Raw genomic sequence first — 20,404 nt, forward strand, 5'->3', positions numbered from 1 at the left:
TAAAAGGTATGTGTCTGCTGCTAATAAAGCGCTGACACAATATCCTCACATAGATAACAGTGAGACTCTGCAGCAAGAATCCTAGGTGGTAAAGAAACTGGACCAGCTGCTGCAGCAAGAGAGTCCGCCGTGTCCACCAACAGTGCCAGCACGAGGTTCGTCATCCGTCCAGGTATGTGTCTGCTGCTAATAAAGCGCTGACACAATATCCTCACATAGATAACAGTGAGACTCTGCAGCAAGAATCCTAGGTGGTAAAGAAACTGGACCAGCTGCTGCAGCAAGAGAGTCCACCGTGTCCACCAACAGTGCCAGCACGAGGTTCGTCATCCGTCCAGGTATGTGTCTGCCGCTAATAAAGCGCTGACACAATATCCTCACATAGATAACAGTGAGACTCTGCAGCAAGAATCCTAGGTGGTAAAGAAACTGGACCAGCTGCTGCAGCAAGAGAGTCCACCGTATCCACCAACAGTGCCAGCACGAGGTTCGTCATCCGTCCAGGTATGTGTCTGCCGCTAATAAAGCGCTGACACAATATCCTCACATAGATACCGGACCTTGGCAGCACCGCTGTGACGTTCGACGAACATAGAAGATGGAGAACATGAACAAATTAAAAGTAAATAATCTGCCATTATTTGGACTAATTGTGTAATCTAGCAATTGACTGTAACGTGGTAAGGCGAAGTTAGAACCCAATCCAACTAAAGTGACGAACAATCAAAAAAAGGCTCAAAGTGATGTTAGAACCTTGTAAAATAAATGGAAGCCTTAAAAACTTGATGTTGGAACTTCGTAGTATCTATGGAAATACAATACAGATGGCTCTGAAAGTTATTTTGGTTATAGAAATGAACACAAAAAATGGTTTTGCGTTTAAAGGTTTTTCGCCAGTTAGAATCTTGTCCAAATGAGATAACCTCCATGAATGTAGCTTAACCTTTGTAATAATTTGACGTGAACTATCGCAGCATTCTGTACCTGCCGTATTGACCGATATTTGCGTGTTGCAGGTGGCAGCCACGGAGCAGAAGACTGTCATAGAAGAAATGCAGAGGGAGAGAGCGCGAGAGTTGGGCGGGCGGGAGCACCAGCCGCGCTTCTTCAGCAAGGCGCTCTACACTGACGGTTTGTTACCCCTGACTTTAATTCAAGCGCCTGTTGATTATTGCTAACATTTTATTTTAATGTTTTTTACACAGGAGGTACACAGGAAAATAATTTCTCTCAGTGCCCATATAAACAGTATCGTCCCGGTTTGCTTGGTGACCAGATCTGAATGGTCAGGTAAACCCCCACCTTCCTCTTCCCCATCTCCTTCCCCTTCCCACTACCTCCAGCCTCACGACATACCGCAATTATTGGGATTAATCTCGGAGTGACGGTTGTACAAATCGATGTGTCGAGAGCATCCTGCTGAAGAAGTCAAACGGCCTCCCTCAATCGCCCTCTCCCGATCGGGCCTTCCACGAAGCTGACCTGGACAAACCTAAGTCACCAAGTCTTGTGATGTGGTGACTCCTTGGTCTTGTTGTAACCTCACTAATTATTGGTTAGTTGATGAAACAAAAGATAAGCCCGGGATGGGGAAATTAATCACGTTGCGATCTCATCGAAACTGATGTAAGTTATTTTGTTGTAGGTCAAAGCATTCCCCAGGCCCACGGAGCGGAAGCCAGTCACCCCAGCTACCAGTACAACTATCATAACTTCACGTGAGTATTGATCTTGCGCCACTTGATGACGAGTACCCGGCATTTAGTTAAGTTTTGAGGTTGTGAACTCCACTTTACCTGTACCTGGGGGCATTTTTAATGTGGCAATAACATTATTGTAAGTATTTGTTTCATTTGAAAGTGCCACGTCTTCCTCGGGTATCCTCGACTTCTCATGCCATTCCTTACACCCCTTTGTTCATACAAACGCCACATTTCACCACATATAAATATTTTATTATAAATACTATTCCATGTTATATATTCTCCCATGTCATTGTTTCTTAGATACATAACTTACTTCTCATTTTACCACAAATAATTATTTGATTCATGTCTTCTTTGGGCGTCCCCGACTCTTTTTACCGTTCACTACTGTGTACCATACTGTTTCTGTTAAAAAGCTACATCGTATCAAATTTAATTTGACTCCATAACTCATTCCAGTGCAGAGATAATGTGTTAAGTCTTCCACGGGAGTCCCTGATTTCTTCTACAGGGTTTTCCTATAAGAGGTGTTATTTTGATATTCAATCGTAAAAGATCAATGGTTTCGTTGCTTGTGTGGCACGTAGCGCTGTCTTGTTGAAAGTAAACGTTGTCCAGATCAATACCATCCAATTCCGGCCATAAAAAATCATTAATCATCTCTCGATAGCGCAATCAATCACCGTAACTGTTGCTCCAGCCTCATTTATGAAAAAATAAGGTCCAATGACTCCGCCGGACCATAAACCGCACCAAACAGTCACACGTTGAGGATAGAGAGGCTTTTCAACAATAACTCTTGGGTTTTCCGAGCCCCAAGACAATTTTGCTTGTTGACGAAGCCACCGAGGTGAAAATGGGCCTCATCACTCAAGATGATTTGCATTTGATTCACTCAAGTGAATTTTAATAATTTCAATGCGTTGTTGAAGCGTGTATCGTTCCATTTTTATTAATGGCGTAGTTTCTACTTGTCAAATGTCAAAAAGTGACAGCTTCAAAAGTAACATCTACCGAAATAGCGGGCTATTCAAAATAACACCTCTTATTGGAAAACCCTGTACCATTAAAACCACTCTCTAAACACTACGGACACTAATAAGAACAAACTCGTTAAAACAGTAGATTCTGAGTCTATAGGGAACAAACAAACAAACAAAAATTATGTTATACAGAGATTAATGCCCTTTTTAGGGGCTTTTATAGGAATAATAAAAATTATACAGTATCATATATAACTGAACTGCCAGGTTCGATTCCTAGATGCGTCTGATTATTTCCCTCCATTAGTAAGGGTGAGGTCCCGGGTTCAATTCCTAGATGCGACTGGTTATTTCCCTCCATTAGTAAGGCTGAGGTCCCGGGTTCAATTGCTAGATGCGTCTGATTATTTCCCTCCATTAGTAAGGCTGAGGTCCCGGGTTCAATTGCTAGATGCGACGGGTTATTTCCCTCCATTAGTAAGGCTGAGGTCCCGCGTTCAATTCCTAGATGCGTCTGATTATTTCCCTCCATTAGTAAGGCTGAGGTCCCGGGTTCAATTGCTAGATGCGACGGGTTATTTCCCTCCATTAGTAAGGCTGAGGTCCCGCGTTCAATTCCTAGATGCGTCTGATTATTTCCCTCCATTAGTAAGGCTGAGGTCCCGGGTTCAATTGCTAGATGCGACGGGTTATTTCCCTCCATTAGTAAGGCTGAGGTCCCGGGTTCAATTCCTAGATGCGTCTGATTATTTCCCTCCATTAGTAAGGCTGAGGTCCCGGGTTCAATTGCTAGATGCGACGGGTTATTTCCCTCCATTAGTAAGGCTGAGGTCGCGGGTTCAATTGCTAGATGCGTCGGGTTATTTCCCTCCATTAGTAAGGCTGAGGTCCCGGGTTCAATTGCTAGATGCGACGGGTTATTTCCCTCCATTAGTAAGGCTGAGGTCCCGCGTTCAATTCCTAGATGCGTCTGATTATTTCCCTCCATTAGTAAGGCTGAGGTCCCGGGTTCAATTGCTAGATGCGACGGGTTATTTTCCTCCATTAGTAAGGCTGAGGTCCCGGGTTCAATTGCTAGATGCGACGGGTTATTTCCCTCCATTAGTAAGGCTGAGGTCCCGCGTTCAATTCCTAGATGCGTCTGATTATTTCCCTCCATTAGTAAGGCTGAGGTCCCGGGTTCAATTGCTAGATGCGACGGGTTATTTCCCTCCATTAGTAAGGCTGAGGTCCCGCGTTCAATTCCTAGATGCGTCTGATTATTTCCCTCCATTAGTAAGGCTGAGGTCCCGGGTTCAATTGCTAGATGCGACGGGTTATTTCCCTCCATTAGTAAGGCTGAGGTCCCGGGTTCAATTCCTAGATGCGTCTGATTATTTCCCTCCATTAGTAAGGCTGAGGTCCCGGGTTCAATTGCTAGATGCGACGGGTTATTTCCCTCCATTAGTAAGGCTGAGGTCCCGGGTTCAATTCCTAGATGCGTCTGATTATTTCCCTCCATTAGTAAGGCTGAGGTCCCGGGTTCAATTGCTAGATGCGACGGGTTATTTCCCTCCATTAGTAAGGCTGAGGTCGCGGGTTCAATTGCTAGATGCGTCGGGTTATTTCCCTCCATTAGTAAGGCTGAGGTCCCGGGTTCAATTGCTAGATGCGACGGGTTATTTCCCTCCATTAGTAAGGCTGAGGTCCCGCGTTCAATTCCTAGATGCGTCTGATTATTTCCCTCCATTAGTAAGGCTGAGGTCCCGGGTTCAATTGCTAGATGCGACGGGTTATTTCCCTCCATTAGTAAGGCTGAGGTCCCGGGTTCAATTCCTAGATGCGTCTGATTATTTCCCTCCATTAGTAAGGCTGAGGTCCCGGGTTCAATTGCTAGATGCGACGGGTTATTTCCCTCCATTAGTAAGGCTGAGGTCCCGGGTTCAATTCCTAGATGCGTCTGATTATTTCCCTCCATTAGTAAGGCTGAGGTCCCGGGTTCAATTGCTAGATGCGACGGGTTATTTCCCTCCATTAGTAAGGCTGAGGTCGCGGGTTCAATTGCTAGATGCGTCGGGTTATTTCCCTCCATTAGTAAGGCTGAGGTCCCGGGTTCAATTGCTAGATGCGACGGGTTATTTCCCTCCATTAGTAAGGCTGAGGTCCCGGGTTCAATTCCTAGATGCGTCTGATTATTTCCCTCCATTAGTAAGGCTGAGGTCCCGGGTTCAATTGCTAGATGCGACGGGTTATTTCCCTCCATTAGTAAGGCTGAGGTCCCGGGTTCAATTGCTAGATGCGACTGGTTATTTCCCTCCATTAGTAAGGCTGAGGTCCCGGGTTCAATTGCTAGATGCGACGGGTTATTTCCCTCCATTAGTAAGGCTGAGGTCCCGGGTTCAATTGCTAGATGCGACTGGTTATTTCCCTCCATTAGTAAGGCTGAGGTCCCGGGTTCAATTGCTAGATGCGACGGGTTATTTCCCTCCATTAGTAAGGCTGAGGTCGCGGGTTCAATTGCTAGATGCGTCGGGTTATTTCCCTCCATTAGTAAGGCTGAGGTCCCGGGTTCAATTGCTAGATGCGACGGGTTATTTCCCTCCATTAGTAAGGCTGAGGTCCCGCGTTCAATTCCTAGATGCGTCTGATTATTTCCCTCCATTAGTAAGGCTGAGGTCCCGGGTTCAATTGCTAGATGCGACGGGTTATTTCCCTCCATTAGTAAGGCTGAGGTCCCGCGTTCAATTCCTAGATGCGTCTGATTATTTCCCTCCATTAGTAAGGCTGAGGTCCCGGGTTCAATTGCTAGATGCGACGGGTTATTTCCCTCCATTAGTAAGGCTGAGGTCCCGGGTTCAATTCCTAGATGCGTCTGATTATTTCCCTCCATTAGTAAGGCTGAGGTCCCGGGTTCAATTGCTAGATGCGACGGGTTATTTCCCTCCATTAGTAAGGCTGAGGTCGCGGGTTCAATTGCTAGATGCGTCGGGTTATTTCCCTCCATTAGTAAGGCTGAGGTCCCGGGTTCAATTGCTAGATGCGACGGGTTATTTCCCTCCATTAGTAAGGCTGAGGTCCCGCGTTCAATTCCTAGATGCGTCTGATTATTTCCCTCCATTAGTAAGGCTGAGGTCCCGGGTTCAATTGCTAGATGCGACGGGTTATTTTCCTCCATTAGTAAGGCTGAGGTCCCGGGTTCAATTGCTAGATGCGACGGGTTATTTCCCTCCATTAGTAAGGCTGAGGTCCCGCGTTCAATTCCTAGATGCGTCTGATTATTTCCCTCCATTAGTAAGGCTGAGGTCCCGGGTTCAATTGCTAGATGCGACGGGTTATTTCCCTCCATTAGTAAGGCTGAGGTCCCGCGTTCAATTCCTAGATGCGTCTGATTATTTCCCTCCATTAGTAAGGCTGAGGTCCCGGGTTCAATTGCTAGATGCGACGGGTTATTTCCCTCCATTAGTAAGGCTGAGGTCCCGGGTTCAATTCCTAGATGCGTCTGATTATTTCCCTCCATTAGTAAGGCTGAGGTCCCGGGTTCAATTGCTAGATGCGACGGGTTATTTCCCTCCATTAGTAAGGCTGAGGTCCCGGGTTCAATTCCTAGATGCGTCTGATTATTTCCCTCCATTAGTAAGGCTGAGGTCCCGGGTTCAATTGCTAGATGCGACGGGTTATTTCCCTCCATTAGTAAGGCTGAGGTCGCGGGTTCAATTGCTAGATGCGTCGGGTTATTTCCCTCCATTAGTAAGGCTGAGGTCCCGGGTTCAATTGCTAGATGCGACGGGTTATTTCCCTCCATTAGTAAGGCTGAGGTCCCGCGTTCAATTCCTAGATGCGTCTGATTATTTCCCTCCATTAGTAAGGCTGAGGTCCCGGGTTCAATTGCTAGATGCGACGGGTTATTTCCCTCCATTAGTAAGGCTGAGGTCCCGGGTTCAATTCCTAGATGCGTCTGATTATTTCCCTCCATTAGTAAGGCTGAGGTCCCGGGTTCAATTGCTAGATGCGACGGGTTATTTCCCTCCATTAGTAAGGCTGAGGTCCCGGGTTCAATTCCTAGATGCGTCTGATTATTTCCCTCCATTAGTAAGGCTGAGGTCCCGGGTTCAATTGCTAGATGCGACGGGTTATTTCCCTCCATTAGTAAGGCTGAGGTCGCGGGTTCAATTGCTAGATGCGTCGGGTTATTTCCCTCCATTAGTAAGGCTGAGGTCCCGGGTTCAATTGCTAGATGCGACGGGTTATTTCCCTCCATTAGTAAGGCTGAGGTCCCGGGTTCAATTCCTAGATGCGTCTGATTATTTCCCTCCATTAGTAAGGCTGAGGTCCCGGGTTCAATTGCTAGATGCGACGGGTTATTTCCCTCCATTAGTAAGGCTGAGGTCCCGGGTTCAATTGCTAGATGCGACTGGTTATTTCCCTCCATTAGTAAGGCTGAGGTCCCGGGTTCAATTGCTAGATGCGACGGGTTATTTCCCTCCATTAGTAAGGCTGAGGTCCCGGGTTCAATTGCTAGATGCGACGGGTTATTTCCCTCCATTAGTAAGGCTGAGGTCCCGGGTTCAATTGCTAGATGCGACGGGTTATTTCCCTCCATTAGTAAGGCTGAGGTCCCGGGTTCAATTGCTAGATGCGACTGGTTATTTCCCTCCATTAGTAAGGCTGAGGTCCCGGGTTCAATTGCTAGATGCGACGGGTTATTTCCCTCCATTAGTAAGGCTGAGGTCCCGGGTTCAATTGCTAGATGCGACTGGTTATTTCCCTCCATTAGTAAGGGTGAGGTCCCGGGTTCAATTCCTAGATGCGACTGGTTATTTCCCTCCATTAGTAAGGGTGAGGTCCCGGGTTCAATTCCTAGATGCGACTGGTTATTTCCCTCCATTAGTAAGGGTGAGGTCCCGGGTTTAATTCCTACATGCAACTGGTTATTTTTTTTATTTTTTCATTGTATTCTTATTTTGTATTTTCTGTTATTCAGACCGTGGGACGATTCCGTGGACGTTTTGGAGTACGAGGAAGATTACATCATCAAGACGCTGCGCAGAACTGCGCACGATCTGCTGCCCACGAGGGCGGGTCTGCAAGTGCACCAACCCGAGGTAAGACAACGTCCCCACGTCGTCTGACGTTACATAATGAATGTTAGGTTATCTGTATCCTTCATGTCTTCAATTTGGAAGGCGGGTTTGGGACGTTTATTGGATAACCAACACCTCTGCTGTAGGTTCGCTACATTGGGTACTATTACCTTTTTCCTTCCAAAACATCTTCTCCTTCCTTTCTTTAAATAGACCTTCTTCTGTGTGGGGTTTTTATTTTATTTTTATGTTGACGAATAAATTTTCTACAACGATTAAAATGTGCAATTTTCGATTTGCCACCAAAACGACATGTTCGTTATTACTCCAAGCAACGTTTGTGACAGCCGTCTTATCAGGCATTGATGTTATCTGTATCATAAGGACGTTGTGGCCAGTTGGAACTGTTTAGGAATGAGCTGTTTTTCAAATAAGAATGAAAATATTCAAATTACACATTTTTAGTACAACGATCAAAATCAAAATTAAAAATAAATAAATCTTCCACATATTTTTAACCCTTCACTAACATTAGTTGGCTTTTGATAACAACTCGTATTGTCTCGTAGAAATCCTTGTATCTCCCTCACTGTCAGGGTGACAGATACGATCTAAACAATGTTAGAAAGAGAAATCACCATGCTTTATCTCAAAATCTAGAAGTTAACCACAGAAGAATTAAAATCTGCATATTCGTGAAACCAAAGGTTCCGGCTGCAATTTGACAAAAAATCTTTACAAAATCAGTTTTTAATTTTGCGACTAATTTAGAAATATTCCATTCATTTGGATTTTATAGCAAAGCGGAAATACTCGGACCTTCTGACAGAATGCTCGGTCATTCTGACGGAATACTCGGACATTCTGACAGATACTCGGTCATTCTGACGGAATACTCGGACCTTCTGGCAGAATACTCGGACATTCTGACGGAATACTCGGACATTCTGACAGAACACCCTGACATTCTGACAGATACTCGGTCATTCTGGCGGAATACTCGGACCTTCTGACAGAATGCTCGGTCATTCTGACAGATACTCGGATATTCTGACAGATACTCGGACATTCTGACAGATACTCGGACATTCTGACAGATACTCGGACATTCTGACAGAATACCCTGACATTCTGACAGATACTCGGTCATTCTGACGGAATACTCGGACATTCTGACAGAATACTCTGACATTCTGACAGATACTCGGTCATTTTTTTATTTTATTTATTTATTGTTCTTCAAAGTACAATCCCATTAAACCGCAGCAGTTTGTCAACAGAATGTTCATGTTCAATTACAATGTAACATATTTTCATAATATTATTACTTATCACAATACAACTTATACATTATATTTATCACCAACCACTGCCATAATCAAAAGTATTACTAATACAGAGTATCTCTGCTTAGTAGCCATGTTTTCAGCATATATCTGAATCTCTGAGGTAATTCGCATTTTTTATATTGCTTGGTAACATGTTGAATATTTTTGGCACGTTGTATTCCAGGGTTCGTTGTCCGTATTTATTGTTATGTTTTGGTACAAGCGTTCCTTCATTTTCAAGCTGGAGGAATTCTGACGGAATACTCGGACCATCTGACATAATACGTTGTTTTGCTATTTTCAGACGGAACATTCCGCCTCGGAGACGGATTCCACTAATTCGCACCACATCCCCAGAGCGCCTACTCAAAGGTTTGTATTTGTATATTGTTTGTTGCTTCTCGCAGAAAATTATTAGCGTAATTTAGACTCGGGGAACTGAGATTGCCAACTTTAAAGAAAGAAGAGAAAGGGGTGGACATTATAGTTGCCATGGCTTATTGAGAAGAAGATCAAATCTATACGAAACAGAACAAGACACAGAAAATAAAAAGGTAACAGTCTCAATTGGGAATCGAACCCAGGAATTCTGTCTTATAGGGACAACGTCTTTATCCACTCGACCATTGGGACCTAATTAAAAGTCTCAACTGCTCCTAACCGTCTGGAGCCAGTGAGACTATGGCATCCCTATGCGGGGTATGTTGTGAGGCTGAAGGTAGTGCGGAGGGAAAGGAGATGAAGGAGAGCAAGGTGTGGAAGTTTTTTTAAATTTTTTATTATTAACTCCACACAGGAGGCCCTGAAGAAAATAATTTCCCTCAGGGCCTATGTCATCTTTGGGGATGCCGTGTGGAGGGTCTTTTTGTGGAGAGGAAGGAGTGAACATGGGTCTTGAAGAGTCCCATGTTGTAGGAGGGAGGAAACACAGAGGCCGGCAGTTCGTTCCACAGCCGAGCTGTTGAACTTAAGAACGAATCGTAGAAGCGACCCGTTCTCATGTGACAAATGTCAACCGTGTACAAATGTGGGCGCGCGTTTGGCGTGTATCCCGACTACGCACCGGTGCCGAAGGGATCAATGACGCTAGTTCCTCAGAGCATCTTCCATTGTAATACCGATAGAACAAGGACAGCATACCTACCTGACGCCTGTGCTCTAAAGATTGCAGTCCGTTTGTTAAGATTGGGGAATCTATCAAACGGACCATATCAACCAACATCTCAGTTCTGAATGTTGGTCTTACACCACGGCGATACTGAGAGTTTCTTCCACTCTGGAACGTGGCGCAAGTATACTAGATATTAATTTAATTGAATAATTTGTTAAATTACACAAATTAACGCATCGCACGCCAGGATTTGAACCCGCGACCTCCAGCTTGCTAGTCGAGAACCTTACCTCTCGACAAATAAATTAAAACAACTCAATGATGTGTTAAACTTGGGAAATCAGGTTTGAGCGTACAGCAGAATTCTGTCTACTCATTATACATATAATTATAATTTTTCACTTAATAATCAACTCTAATAGCCATTGTTGAGGTTAAAAATAAATAATTAATTATCATATAACATTTCCAGTTTGCAATCGGTGGCGGCCGCCCTGCTCCGCATCGAGGCCGCGTTGCGTGAGCAGCGCGACACACTGGTGTGCGTCAGCGCCGCCGTCAGACGCCCCGAAGTGCTGCCCGCCAACCGGCGCGCGGCCTGCCCCTCCAACGCCGTGCTGGCGCTAATCCTCGCCATACTCGTGCAGGGGATAGCGCTGTATTATTACACACACTAGACAGGTGAGAAGACGGACGCATTCCCACCTGACTTATAGACGGAGGTCTTTGTTTGAACACAAATTCCCGTGGTCGAAAGTACCAATCTTATATACCTTAAGGCGATGCACTACGTCGTGTAATATTTTAAATTGAGCCGCTATCAATAACAGCCCTTACGTAGATGGCGATAAGGTTTAAATTCCCGCTTAACACCATCCGCCTGTTTTGATTTATGCAAGAAAAAAACATGTCGAAAAAGTGACTTTTATTTTATTTTGTGGATGTTCAGGCATAAATATTTAATTTTTTTCCGATCATTTTAGAAATAACTTAATTTGCCACATTATACAATAAAATCATGACTGAAAATGGGTTCGTAAGTAGGAAATTTTGAACTTTAAAGCAGTTTTCATAGGACTTATACATTATTTTTTTCTGGGCTTATAAAAAGACTTATCTAAAAAATAGTCGATTATTTCAAAGGCCAAGATGTATTCTACTCGCAGTATTTAATTAAAGCATCTGAAACATTTGTAGGCGACCAAATTTTCAAACCAAAAACACGTGATTTTGCATTACTGCGCATACGCAGATGCCATAATCTCCTTATGTTGGAAGTTTGAAGAAAGTTGTTTAGTATTTGTTTGACAGCCATCAACAGTGAACATTGGTCGTCGTTATGTACTAATGTCATTCTCAGGCATCTTTGACTTTTTCCACCATTCGCCACTGTATATCTAAGATATGTATATGTAAGATACGTTTCTATTCCCATATCACATTAATAAAAATATATTAACACGCAAAAATGACATTCGTGACCTTGGGGTGATCTTCGAAGCAAATCTGTCTTTCAAATCCCACATATCTGACATTGTCTCCCGCGGCAACAAAATGCTTGGATTTGTTCTTCGTAATGCGAGATCATTTACTAATGGAATTGCAATACGGAGAACATATGAAGCACTTGTCCGCAGCATCCTGGAATACAGCTCCATTATTTGGGCCCCTTCTGAACAAAACCATATCTTAGAAATAGAAAAAGTACAAAAAAGGTTTATGCGTTACCTGTATATGAGGGAATGTACATACTATCCATTCCTGTATCCATCCTTGTTCTTAACAGGAATGCTCGATTTCAATACATTAAAAACCTGCAGAAAAATATTTTTAGGCAAACACTTTTTTAAGTTAATCTCTGGTACAATACACAATCCGCCTATGTTGAAAGAGGTTAACTTAACAATTATACTCGAGGGAGATCCCATGCACTCTTATATGCTCCGAAAGCGAGGACTTCTGCCTGTCAGAACGCGCCAATAAACAGAGCGACTCAACTGCTTAACGATTCTGCATTAGCCATCGACATTTTCAATGTCACCTACAGACAATTCAGTAACTATCTTATAACACATGTGACAAAATAGTAAAACTGCCTCTGTAAACTTTTTAATTTGTAATCTTCTCCATGATATATTGGTGTATAACCGTTTTATGGAGAACATGAAAAAATAAATAAATAGATATCACAATGTTACTGTTAAAAAACTACATTACATTGAATTTAATTCCACTCTGTAATCATTCCGGTGCGGAGACATTCTATTAAGTATCCCTCGAGCGTCCCCGACTTCTTATACCATTCAAATCACAATCTAAACACTCCTGCCACTAATAAGAACAAACTTTGAAATTTTCATTGAATTCGATTGACTACTTTTCGAGTTGTGCGAGTACAAACATACGCTGGCTGAATTTTCATATAAAAATAAGATTTTACAGCCAATCTGTGTTGGTATATCCATAGATACTTGTGTGGCAAAGTTCTAACATCGAGTTTTTAAAGCTTTATCATTTATTTTACAAGGTTCTAACCAGAGATGTGCTTTATTTCAAATAAATCCACTTCAAATGGAAATGCAAAATGCAAAATGGGCATTTTCCATTTTGCATTTTAAATGCTTTTCTAAAAACCATTTTGCATTTTAAATGCTTTTCTCAATGCATTTTCCATTCTAAATGCTTTTTTGCAAAATTCTTCCTACTATCTCCACTCATCTGTTTTTCATAAGCCCCAAATATCAGTCGGTCCTCAACCTCGCTATGAGAGATAATTTCCATTTGTCAAGTTGCTCCCTGGTAGGAGCCCTGGCAATTGAGTGATACCATTACAAAAAATACTGAACATGGGGCCATGACGCTGTTATATTAAATGTTAGATAGCAGTTTCTATGTTTTTTACGTTGGCAACATTAGTCCTGCGCAAATTTTTTGTGTTTTTTTTTGTTGTTTGTTTTTGGGGTGTTATGCCGTGTTGCGCTAACTCCTTCTTTAGCTGACGTTTCGGACAGCGTTGCAGTGTCCATCATCAGGGCAGATCTGGTAGATCCGAAGATGTGGTAGATCCCTGATGATGGACACTGCAACGCTGTCCGAAACGTCGGCTAAAGAAGGAGTTAGCGCAACACGGCATAACACCCCAAAAACAAACAACAAAAATGCTTTTGGCCGTGAAAATCTAAAAACTTACCAAATTTTTTGTGGTTTATAATTTGTAGTCGTGGTGTTTTTGGATTTACCATCATGTAATATGTTTGTTCTACATTGATGTCCATTATTGAATGACAAAATTGTTTAAAAATTCTATAATTATTTTAATTGTTTGACCTGAGAAACCATTTTGCATTTTCAATGCATTTTGAAAATAGATATTTTGCATTTTGCATTTGAAATGCTTTTCTAAAAACCATTTTGCATTTTCAAATGGAAAAGTTTTGACCCATTTCCATTTTGCATTTCAAATGGTTTTGGGTACCCATTTTGCACATCTCTGGTTCTAACATCATTTTGAACCTTTTTTAATTGCCATTTTGTTAGTTCGTCACTTTAGTTGGACAGGGTTCTACCATGTTCTGAAATGTAAAAGTTTGCAAAGACGATCTATCTTGGTCTATTTAACATTTTCTGATTTTGAGGTTCAATCTTGTGTTATGTATTTTAGTTTAGCGTAGTTAGAACCTTATGCAATGAATTATTATGCCCTAGTTGGTTGTATCATGTTTCTATTTAGGTAAGTATACTTGCTATTGAAATATTTTCCTTCATTCAACCCCATCATGTTATGAAAATTAACTTTATAATTTGTGTTTCAGGCACAGCACGTAATGACGTCACACTCCTGGACGTGCGTTCAAAGGAGATCACGTCGCACCACCCGGCCATGAACGCCCCTTTTAATCTATCTAAAAAACACGCCGATTCACTCCGGGGCAGGCAGAGAGGACGGCGCACCGCAAATCTCTCCGTTCACTCTGGGGCAGGCAGAGAGGATGGCGCACCGCAAATCTCTCCTTAAACTCTTCACATTCGTACTTCTACTTATTCCAACACTTGGCACGACCCGTCTCGAGTATTTGTTTTACTTGATCGTGCCGTGTACGCCCGGGATGCCGTCCCCGAATCGTTCCGTCTAAAATTGACTGAATTTGGCTGTACACGACGACGGCCATTTTGTTTTACATTTTCCTTTGAGAGAGAAACACAGATGGCGCTGGCAGTTATGAAAACTCCATTTTTCCATTTTATTCTTAGTATAATTGCAATGAAATCCAATAATCTTATGATATATTGCACTAATTTTACGGTCACTGTTTCCAATCTTTCACTTAGCGGGCAGCTAAGTGTCATGTGACATTTGTCTATACCCAACATTCCTTCTCCACGGATTAACTTAGCCGAAATCTCAAGAATATTTTTGCTGAGTGAAGTGGGGAATGGAAGAAGCCTTGTTGAGCATTAGGGCGTGGCTTAAGCCAAATTTTAGCTGAGCCGTCGCTGAGTCTGATTGGAGACAAGTGTTATATCAAGCTCATTTTGCACATGTCAGCATATCGTTAAGAATCACTTACAGGTTTCGCCAGGAATGTTGATTCAAACACAATACCTACAGATGCATTGCTTGCATGCAGCAAAGGGAAAGAAATTCCAATGAATACGGAAAAATGTTGAAAAATAACAAACATTTAAAAAAAATATTCAGAATTTTGTAGATGTTATCCAATCAATGGTTCCCGGGGCGACGGTACACACACCCGCCTAGCAAATTGAATTACACATGAATTTGTCAGCAATATGCTGATATGAGCAATATGAACTTTGTAAAACATTCTTGCTTGAGTTTAAACGTATCGTAATTTATAATCTACTCGTTCATAGATGGCGTTAATTAAATGATTTAATGAAAATTCATTTTTTGCAAGTTATACATGAATTATTGGTTTGCGCCCGTACATTATCTAACTTGCAAAAAGTGTATTTTCATAAAATCATTTAATTAACGCCATCTATGAACGCGTAGATTATAACGTACGTTACGTTTTCTCTTAAATATTAAACTTTCACTTATATTTAAACGCAATATGAACGCATTGGTCGAAATTCCATTTGATTTATTTTTAAATTTAAAATAATCAATTCGAGTAGCGAATAACTTGAAAATATTAAAATATCTTCAAATACAATCGTCAAAAAATTTTGCTTGTGCGATGATGGACGACTCAGATAGCGGGGGATTTAACCCCGACAGATTGACAATTCAAAAAGTGTTAAATGTCATTAAAAGCGATGAACAAAACTAAACTATTTAACATAGTTTTTGTTTTATCACTTTTCATGACATTACATATATCACTTCTAAAGTGTGTTGAGTCAATTATTACAAAATTAAGGTAAAATATCGCTTACTTCTGGGCAGACGGTTACGCCCACAATACACTTCTATCAGTGGTTTTGCCTAATGTGTTCATATTCTGTATTTAGAATTATTACCAATGGCATTAAAAATATATAGACACGTTATTGTTAAAAATTGACACAAAATGTGTCAAGTAACAAATAAACATTCTTACGTTTCAAGTAAATTCTTAATCCAAATGTTTATTCATGTATACAAAGAATGTGTGTATGAATAAAATAGATATAGGGCAGCGTTTATGCATCTAAAAGTTGCGTCGAATACTACATTCTACATCATGAGATGACACTATGCAAACTCGCTTACACTAAGACGAATACGTAACGCTGTAGCTTGTTCTTATACTTATGTGTTGCCAAGTTCGCGATCTCACCTTCTCTAATGCCACTAGAGAAACAATCAAAAATAATTTAAATAATCAGTAAAATTCGCTTAACAAGTTTTCCAAGTGAATGGACAAAAAAATACTTCTTAACCACTCAGAACATTAGAACGTCAAAAGACGTAAATATGATAATAGCGGTCAAGACATTAGAACGTCTTTTCACGTAAACGCGCTAGATTTTACAAAAATCGATTTATTTCCATCACTAGTATACGGATTGCCATGATTTAAAAAACAGAGTATCGATAATGAATAACGCTACGCGTCTGTATTCAAGAATATCTATGGAACGTAGAAGTGCATTATCTAAGCCGATTGAATCTGTCATCTTGTTCGTTCATAATTTATTGCGTTTCTAAATAATTTATTAAAAATATTTTAGTTTGGACGGTTAATATTTTGAGGTGACTAATAGTTTTTAATTATAGTTTTTCAATATATAAAGTGTTATTTCTTTATGATACTCAGAAAAAAGTACATTTTTCACGGCTTTGAAATAATGGTTAGCGATTTTTACATATTTTTGACGTTTTCATAAAATGTATATTTATAAACGCAAATATTTACGTATAACAACACAATATGATAGTGAATTTCATAATCTTTCCAAAACATTTTTTAGAATGAGGCTACGTTTCCCAAAACGTGAGTTATGAAGCTTTTAGCAAAACTCGTAAATAACACAAAAATTATCACGTTTTGACAGTTCTCAAAGGAACACACAGTAAATAAATGTCTTTGTCTGAGAGGTTAAGTGAGAAATTTGGCAATTTCCTAAACAAAGATTTTTTCTAGTATTGTACACATTTCGTAGATAAAATGAATCAAGATATATTTCATCGTTTCTGGCTGTATCCACATGAATACTTTTGTATTTTTACAATCGAGTGCATTTGACACTTACGGCCGTTGTTTCCAATCCTACTGATCAACTGTTGAGTCGAAATATTGCAACTCTCCTATCAAGCTAGAGGAACCAAACAACTGGATTAACCTCTGGCTCAGTTAACGGATTAGTTATAAAAAGTGTCAACAGAGTGAAGCTTGCTTAGTTTCATGTTAACACACGCAGGAGAAACATCAATCGTCAAACTCGTATTAATGTATTTTCGCAGCATTAGTAAAAGTCAAGCTAATGGTTTATTTTTAGTATATTTATATGCGTTTGTTAAAAAATATAAAAAGTCGGTTTATGTATTACGGTACTTAAAACAAAATTTCTGTATTCTATGAAAGTGGGCGGGGACCGCTTAAGATAATCATCGATAAAGATGTTTGGAAACAGGCGAATCGAGCTTTACTCAAGACATGGCTTGGCTGATTAGAACCTCAGATTGATCGATCTAAAAGTTGGGAATAGCGGCCGTTATTTACACAAGATGGCACATGGCCTTACACAATATGTGACAATTTAGTAACAAATGGAAAGGACGTCAATTGTTGTATCTTTGCTTGCCAATTTTAGACCTCTATAACGTGTCTATAAATTTTGAAATGTCATTGCTTATTACCCTTTGAAGCACATTTCCAAAATCTTCAGCACTCAAAGAAATCTTCAAAATTTTTACAAATTTTTAAAAGTTCTTCAAATATAAAAAATTCTCTGTGACAGTAGAATCCCTGTTAATCAGAATGGATTATTATTATTTATTAATTCTCTATGACAGTAGACTCCCTGTTAATCAGAATGGATTATTATTATTTATTAATGATCCCGGATAGATTGCTTTTTTTTCATATATAAAAGGTACAAAGAAAGTGCAAATTAATTAAATTAATTTCTTATTTTTAGAGTAATTATAATTAAAATTAATCCTAATTTTCTTCTAGCTATCTGAAATGTATATTTTAATAAAAATCTCCTCACAAGAAGCATGTCACCTTCGGGTGCTGCGTAGGGGATCATTTTAAGGAAAGAGTCCCATTTTGTAGGAGGGAGGAAACACAGAAGCCGACAAATCAAAATCATTCCATAACCGATTTGATATACTCGTTCGACCCGTTCTCTTGTGTGAAAATGGCGACCATGTACAAATGTTTGAAACGAAAGGATAATTGATGCTATTTTGCAGAGCACCTTTCATTTAAATGTCGGTAAAACAAACAGCACTACCCCTGCCATTAGTTTGAAACATTGCAATCCGTCAATTTAGTCTGATGTTATGCCTGTTTTTGCTCAATGTCAAGTTTCCAGGGGCTCCAGACAAGAGGTGGCTGTCAAACTCAACGGTAGGCGGTATAAAAACGTTTGGAGAAATAGGCCATTAATGGAATTGAAACATTATTCACATTGCCTTCTGTTCTTCAACCTTTTACATTACGGTGATAATTATTACGGATGATTGCTGCCATTCCATTTAACAGGGAGCTTGCTGTTTTAAATAACATACATGAATGCATGAGTTTGTAGCGTAGTTCATTTCCAAAGCAACGGCGCTTTGAAAATATGTGATCTTACATTTGTGTGTGTATTCACTGAACATATAAACTGTGGAAGTGACAGAAAATCGATGTCGCCAAATCGTTCGACTTCTAGGCCCCAGACAGACCAATTTAAATTTAAAGTATTGATATTTTAAAAAAAATTATCAATTTTACCAAAAGTAAGGAAAAATTAAGCTTTCTTCGAGCAAACAGTCACACCCAAAATACACTTCTCTATCAGTTTTTAGCTTCAGTGTTGGATATAGAGACACAGTGTCAAAATGTATAAATTAATAGAAATGGTCTTAAATGAGATCCTTGGGGAACACCACAGTACACTTCAGTGTTTACACTAAATGCAGTGAAATCTCGGTCGATTGTTCTTGATGTCTTAAAGTCCCTAATTAATTTCATACAAAACTCCTCGATTTTTCCTCGATTCATTGTTTTATCGCATTCATCATTTAAAGTACGCAATTTTTGTACTAATTCATTCGATCAATCGCTGCCGGCGGCCAACCTTTTTTACTATAGTACATCTATTTTAAGATGTCTTAGAACCTTCCTTCCCAGGAACTGGACCGACTGATGTAATGTCATCGGATTTCAGAGAAATGTGTATGTCCGTGCGTGTGTATATGATTGCCACCAAAATTTGATAGAATGCATTGCCATCGACAATGAGTCTATTTGCCGAGTTTCAGCTCGATCGGATGTTGGAAAGTGGGTTAATTTTCACATTTGCTTTTATTCATTCCTGAAAACAAAAGTTATATTCCAATACATGTATTTAAAAATTAACCGTCTGGTAAAAAAAGTGCATACACTTCAAGAAAGATTAAAAATTCTGTCACATATAAATTTTAAATACAAACACAAAAAACGTCTTTCTTACGCTGTTTTATATTTAAATTTATATTTCTCTATATTTACATAGCTGGTTAAGATTTTTTTTAATAACTATCAATATCTTACAAAAAAATTGTCAAAGTTGCCTCTAAAATCGTCAAAGTTGTCTTTAAAATTGTCAAAGTTGCCTCTAAAATCGTCAAATTTGTCTTTATCGTCAAAGTTGCCTCTAAAATCGTGAAAGTTGTCTGTAAATCTTCAAAGTTGTCTGTAAATCGTCAAAGTTGCCTGTAAAATCGTGAAAGTCGTCTGTAAATCTTCAAAGTTGCCTGTAAATCTTCAAAGTTGTCTGTAAATCGTCAAAGTTGCCTCTAAAATCGTGAAAGTTGTCTGTAAATCTTCAAAGTTGTCTGTAAATCTTCAAATTTGTCTTTATCGTCAAAGTTGCCTCTAAAATCGTGAAAGTTGTCTGTAAATCTTCAAAGTTGTCTGTAAATCGTCAAAGTTGCCTGTAAAATCGTGAAAGTCGTCTGTAAATCTTCAAAGTTGCCTGTAAATCTTCAAATTTGTCTTTATCGTCAAAGTTGCCTCTAAAATCGTGAAAGTTGTCTGTAAATCTTCAAAGTTGTCTGTAAATCGTCAAAGTTGCCTGTAAAATCGTGAAAGTCGTCTGTAAATCTTCAAAGTTGCCTGTAAATCTTCAAAGTTGTCTGTAAATCGTCAAAGTTGCCTGTAAAATCGTCAAAGTTGCCTGTAAAATCGTGAAAGTCGTCTGTAAATCTTCAAAGTTGTCTGTAAATCGTCAAAGTTACCTGTAAAACCGTGAAAGTTGTCTGTAAATCTTCAAAGTTGTCTGTAAAATCGTCAAGTTGCCTGTAAATCTTCAAAGTTGCCTGTAAATCTTCAAAGTTGTCTGTAAATCTTCAAAGTTGTCTGTAAATCGTCAAAGTTACATGTAAAACCGTGAAAGTTGTCTGTAAATCTTCAAAGTTGTCTGTAAAATCGTCAAGTTGCCTGTAAATCTTCAAAGTTGCCTGTAAATCTTCAAAGTTGTCTGTAAATCGTCAAAGTTACCTGTAAAACCGTGAAAGTTGTCTGTAAATCTTCAAAGTTGTCTGTAAATCGTCAAAGTTGCCTGTAAAATC

At 40.1% G+C, this 20,404-nt stretch overlaps 1 protein-coding gene across 1 annotated transcript in view; it reads left to right on the top strand.

Annotated features, from left to right (window-relative positions):
• Positions 1–18,833, top strand: part of Orp8 (Oxysterol-binding protein-related protein 8) — an 81,685-nt gene extending 62,852 nt beyond the window's left edge. The window contains exons 18-23 of the mRNA XM_089641469.1: positions 1,017–1,131; positions 1,646–1,718; positions 7,650–7,770; positions 9,382–9,449; positions 10,661–10,869; positions 14,001–18,833. Coding sequence (XP_089497595.1) covers positions 1,017–1,131; positions 1,646–1,718; positions 7,650–7,770; positions 9,382–9,449; positions 10,661–10,865 — 582 coding nt within the window. The 3' untranslated portion in view covers positions 10,866–10,869; positions 14,001–18,833. The remainder of the gene's footprint in view (positions 1–1,016; positions 1,132–1,645; positions 1,719–7,649; positions 7,771–9,381; positions 9,450–10,660; positions 10,870–14,000) is intronic.
• The last annotated feature ends 1,571 nt before the right edge of the window (positions 18,834–20,404 follow it).

This window comes from Hesperophylax consimilis, chromosome 17 (assembly GCF_061612785.1).
Source record: "Hesperophylax consimilis isolate HC1 chromosome 17, BYU_Hcon_1.0, whole genome shotgun sequence".
Classification (NCBI taxonomy): Eukaryota; Metazoa; Arthropoda; class Insecta; order Trichoptera; family Limnephilidae; genus Hesperophylax; species Hesperophylax consimilis.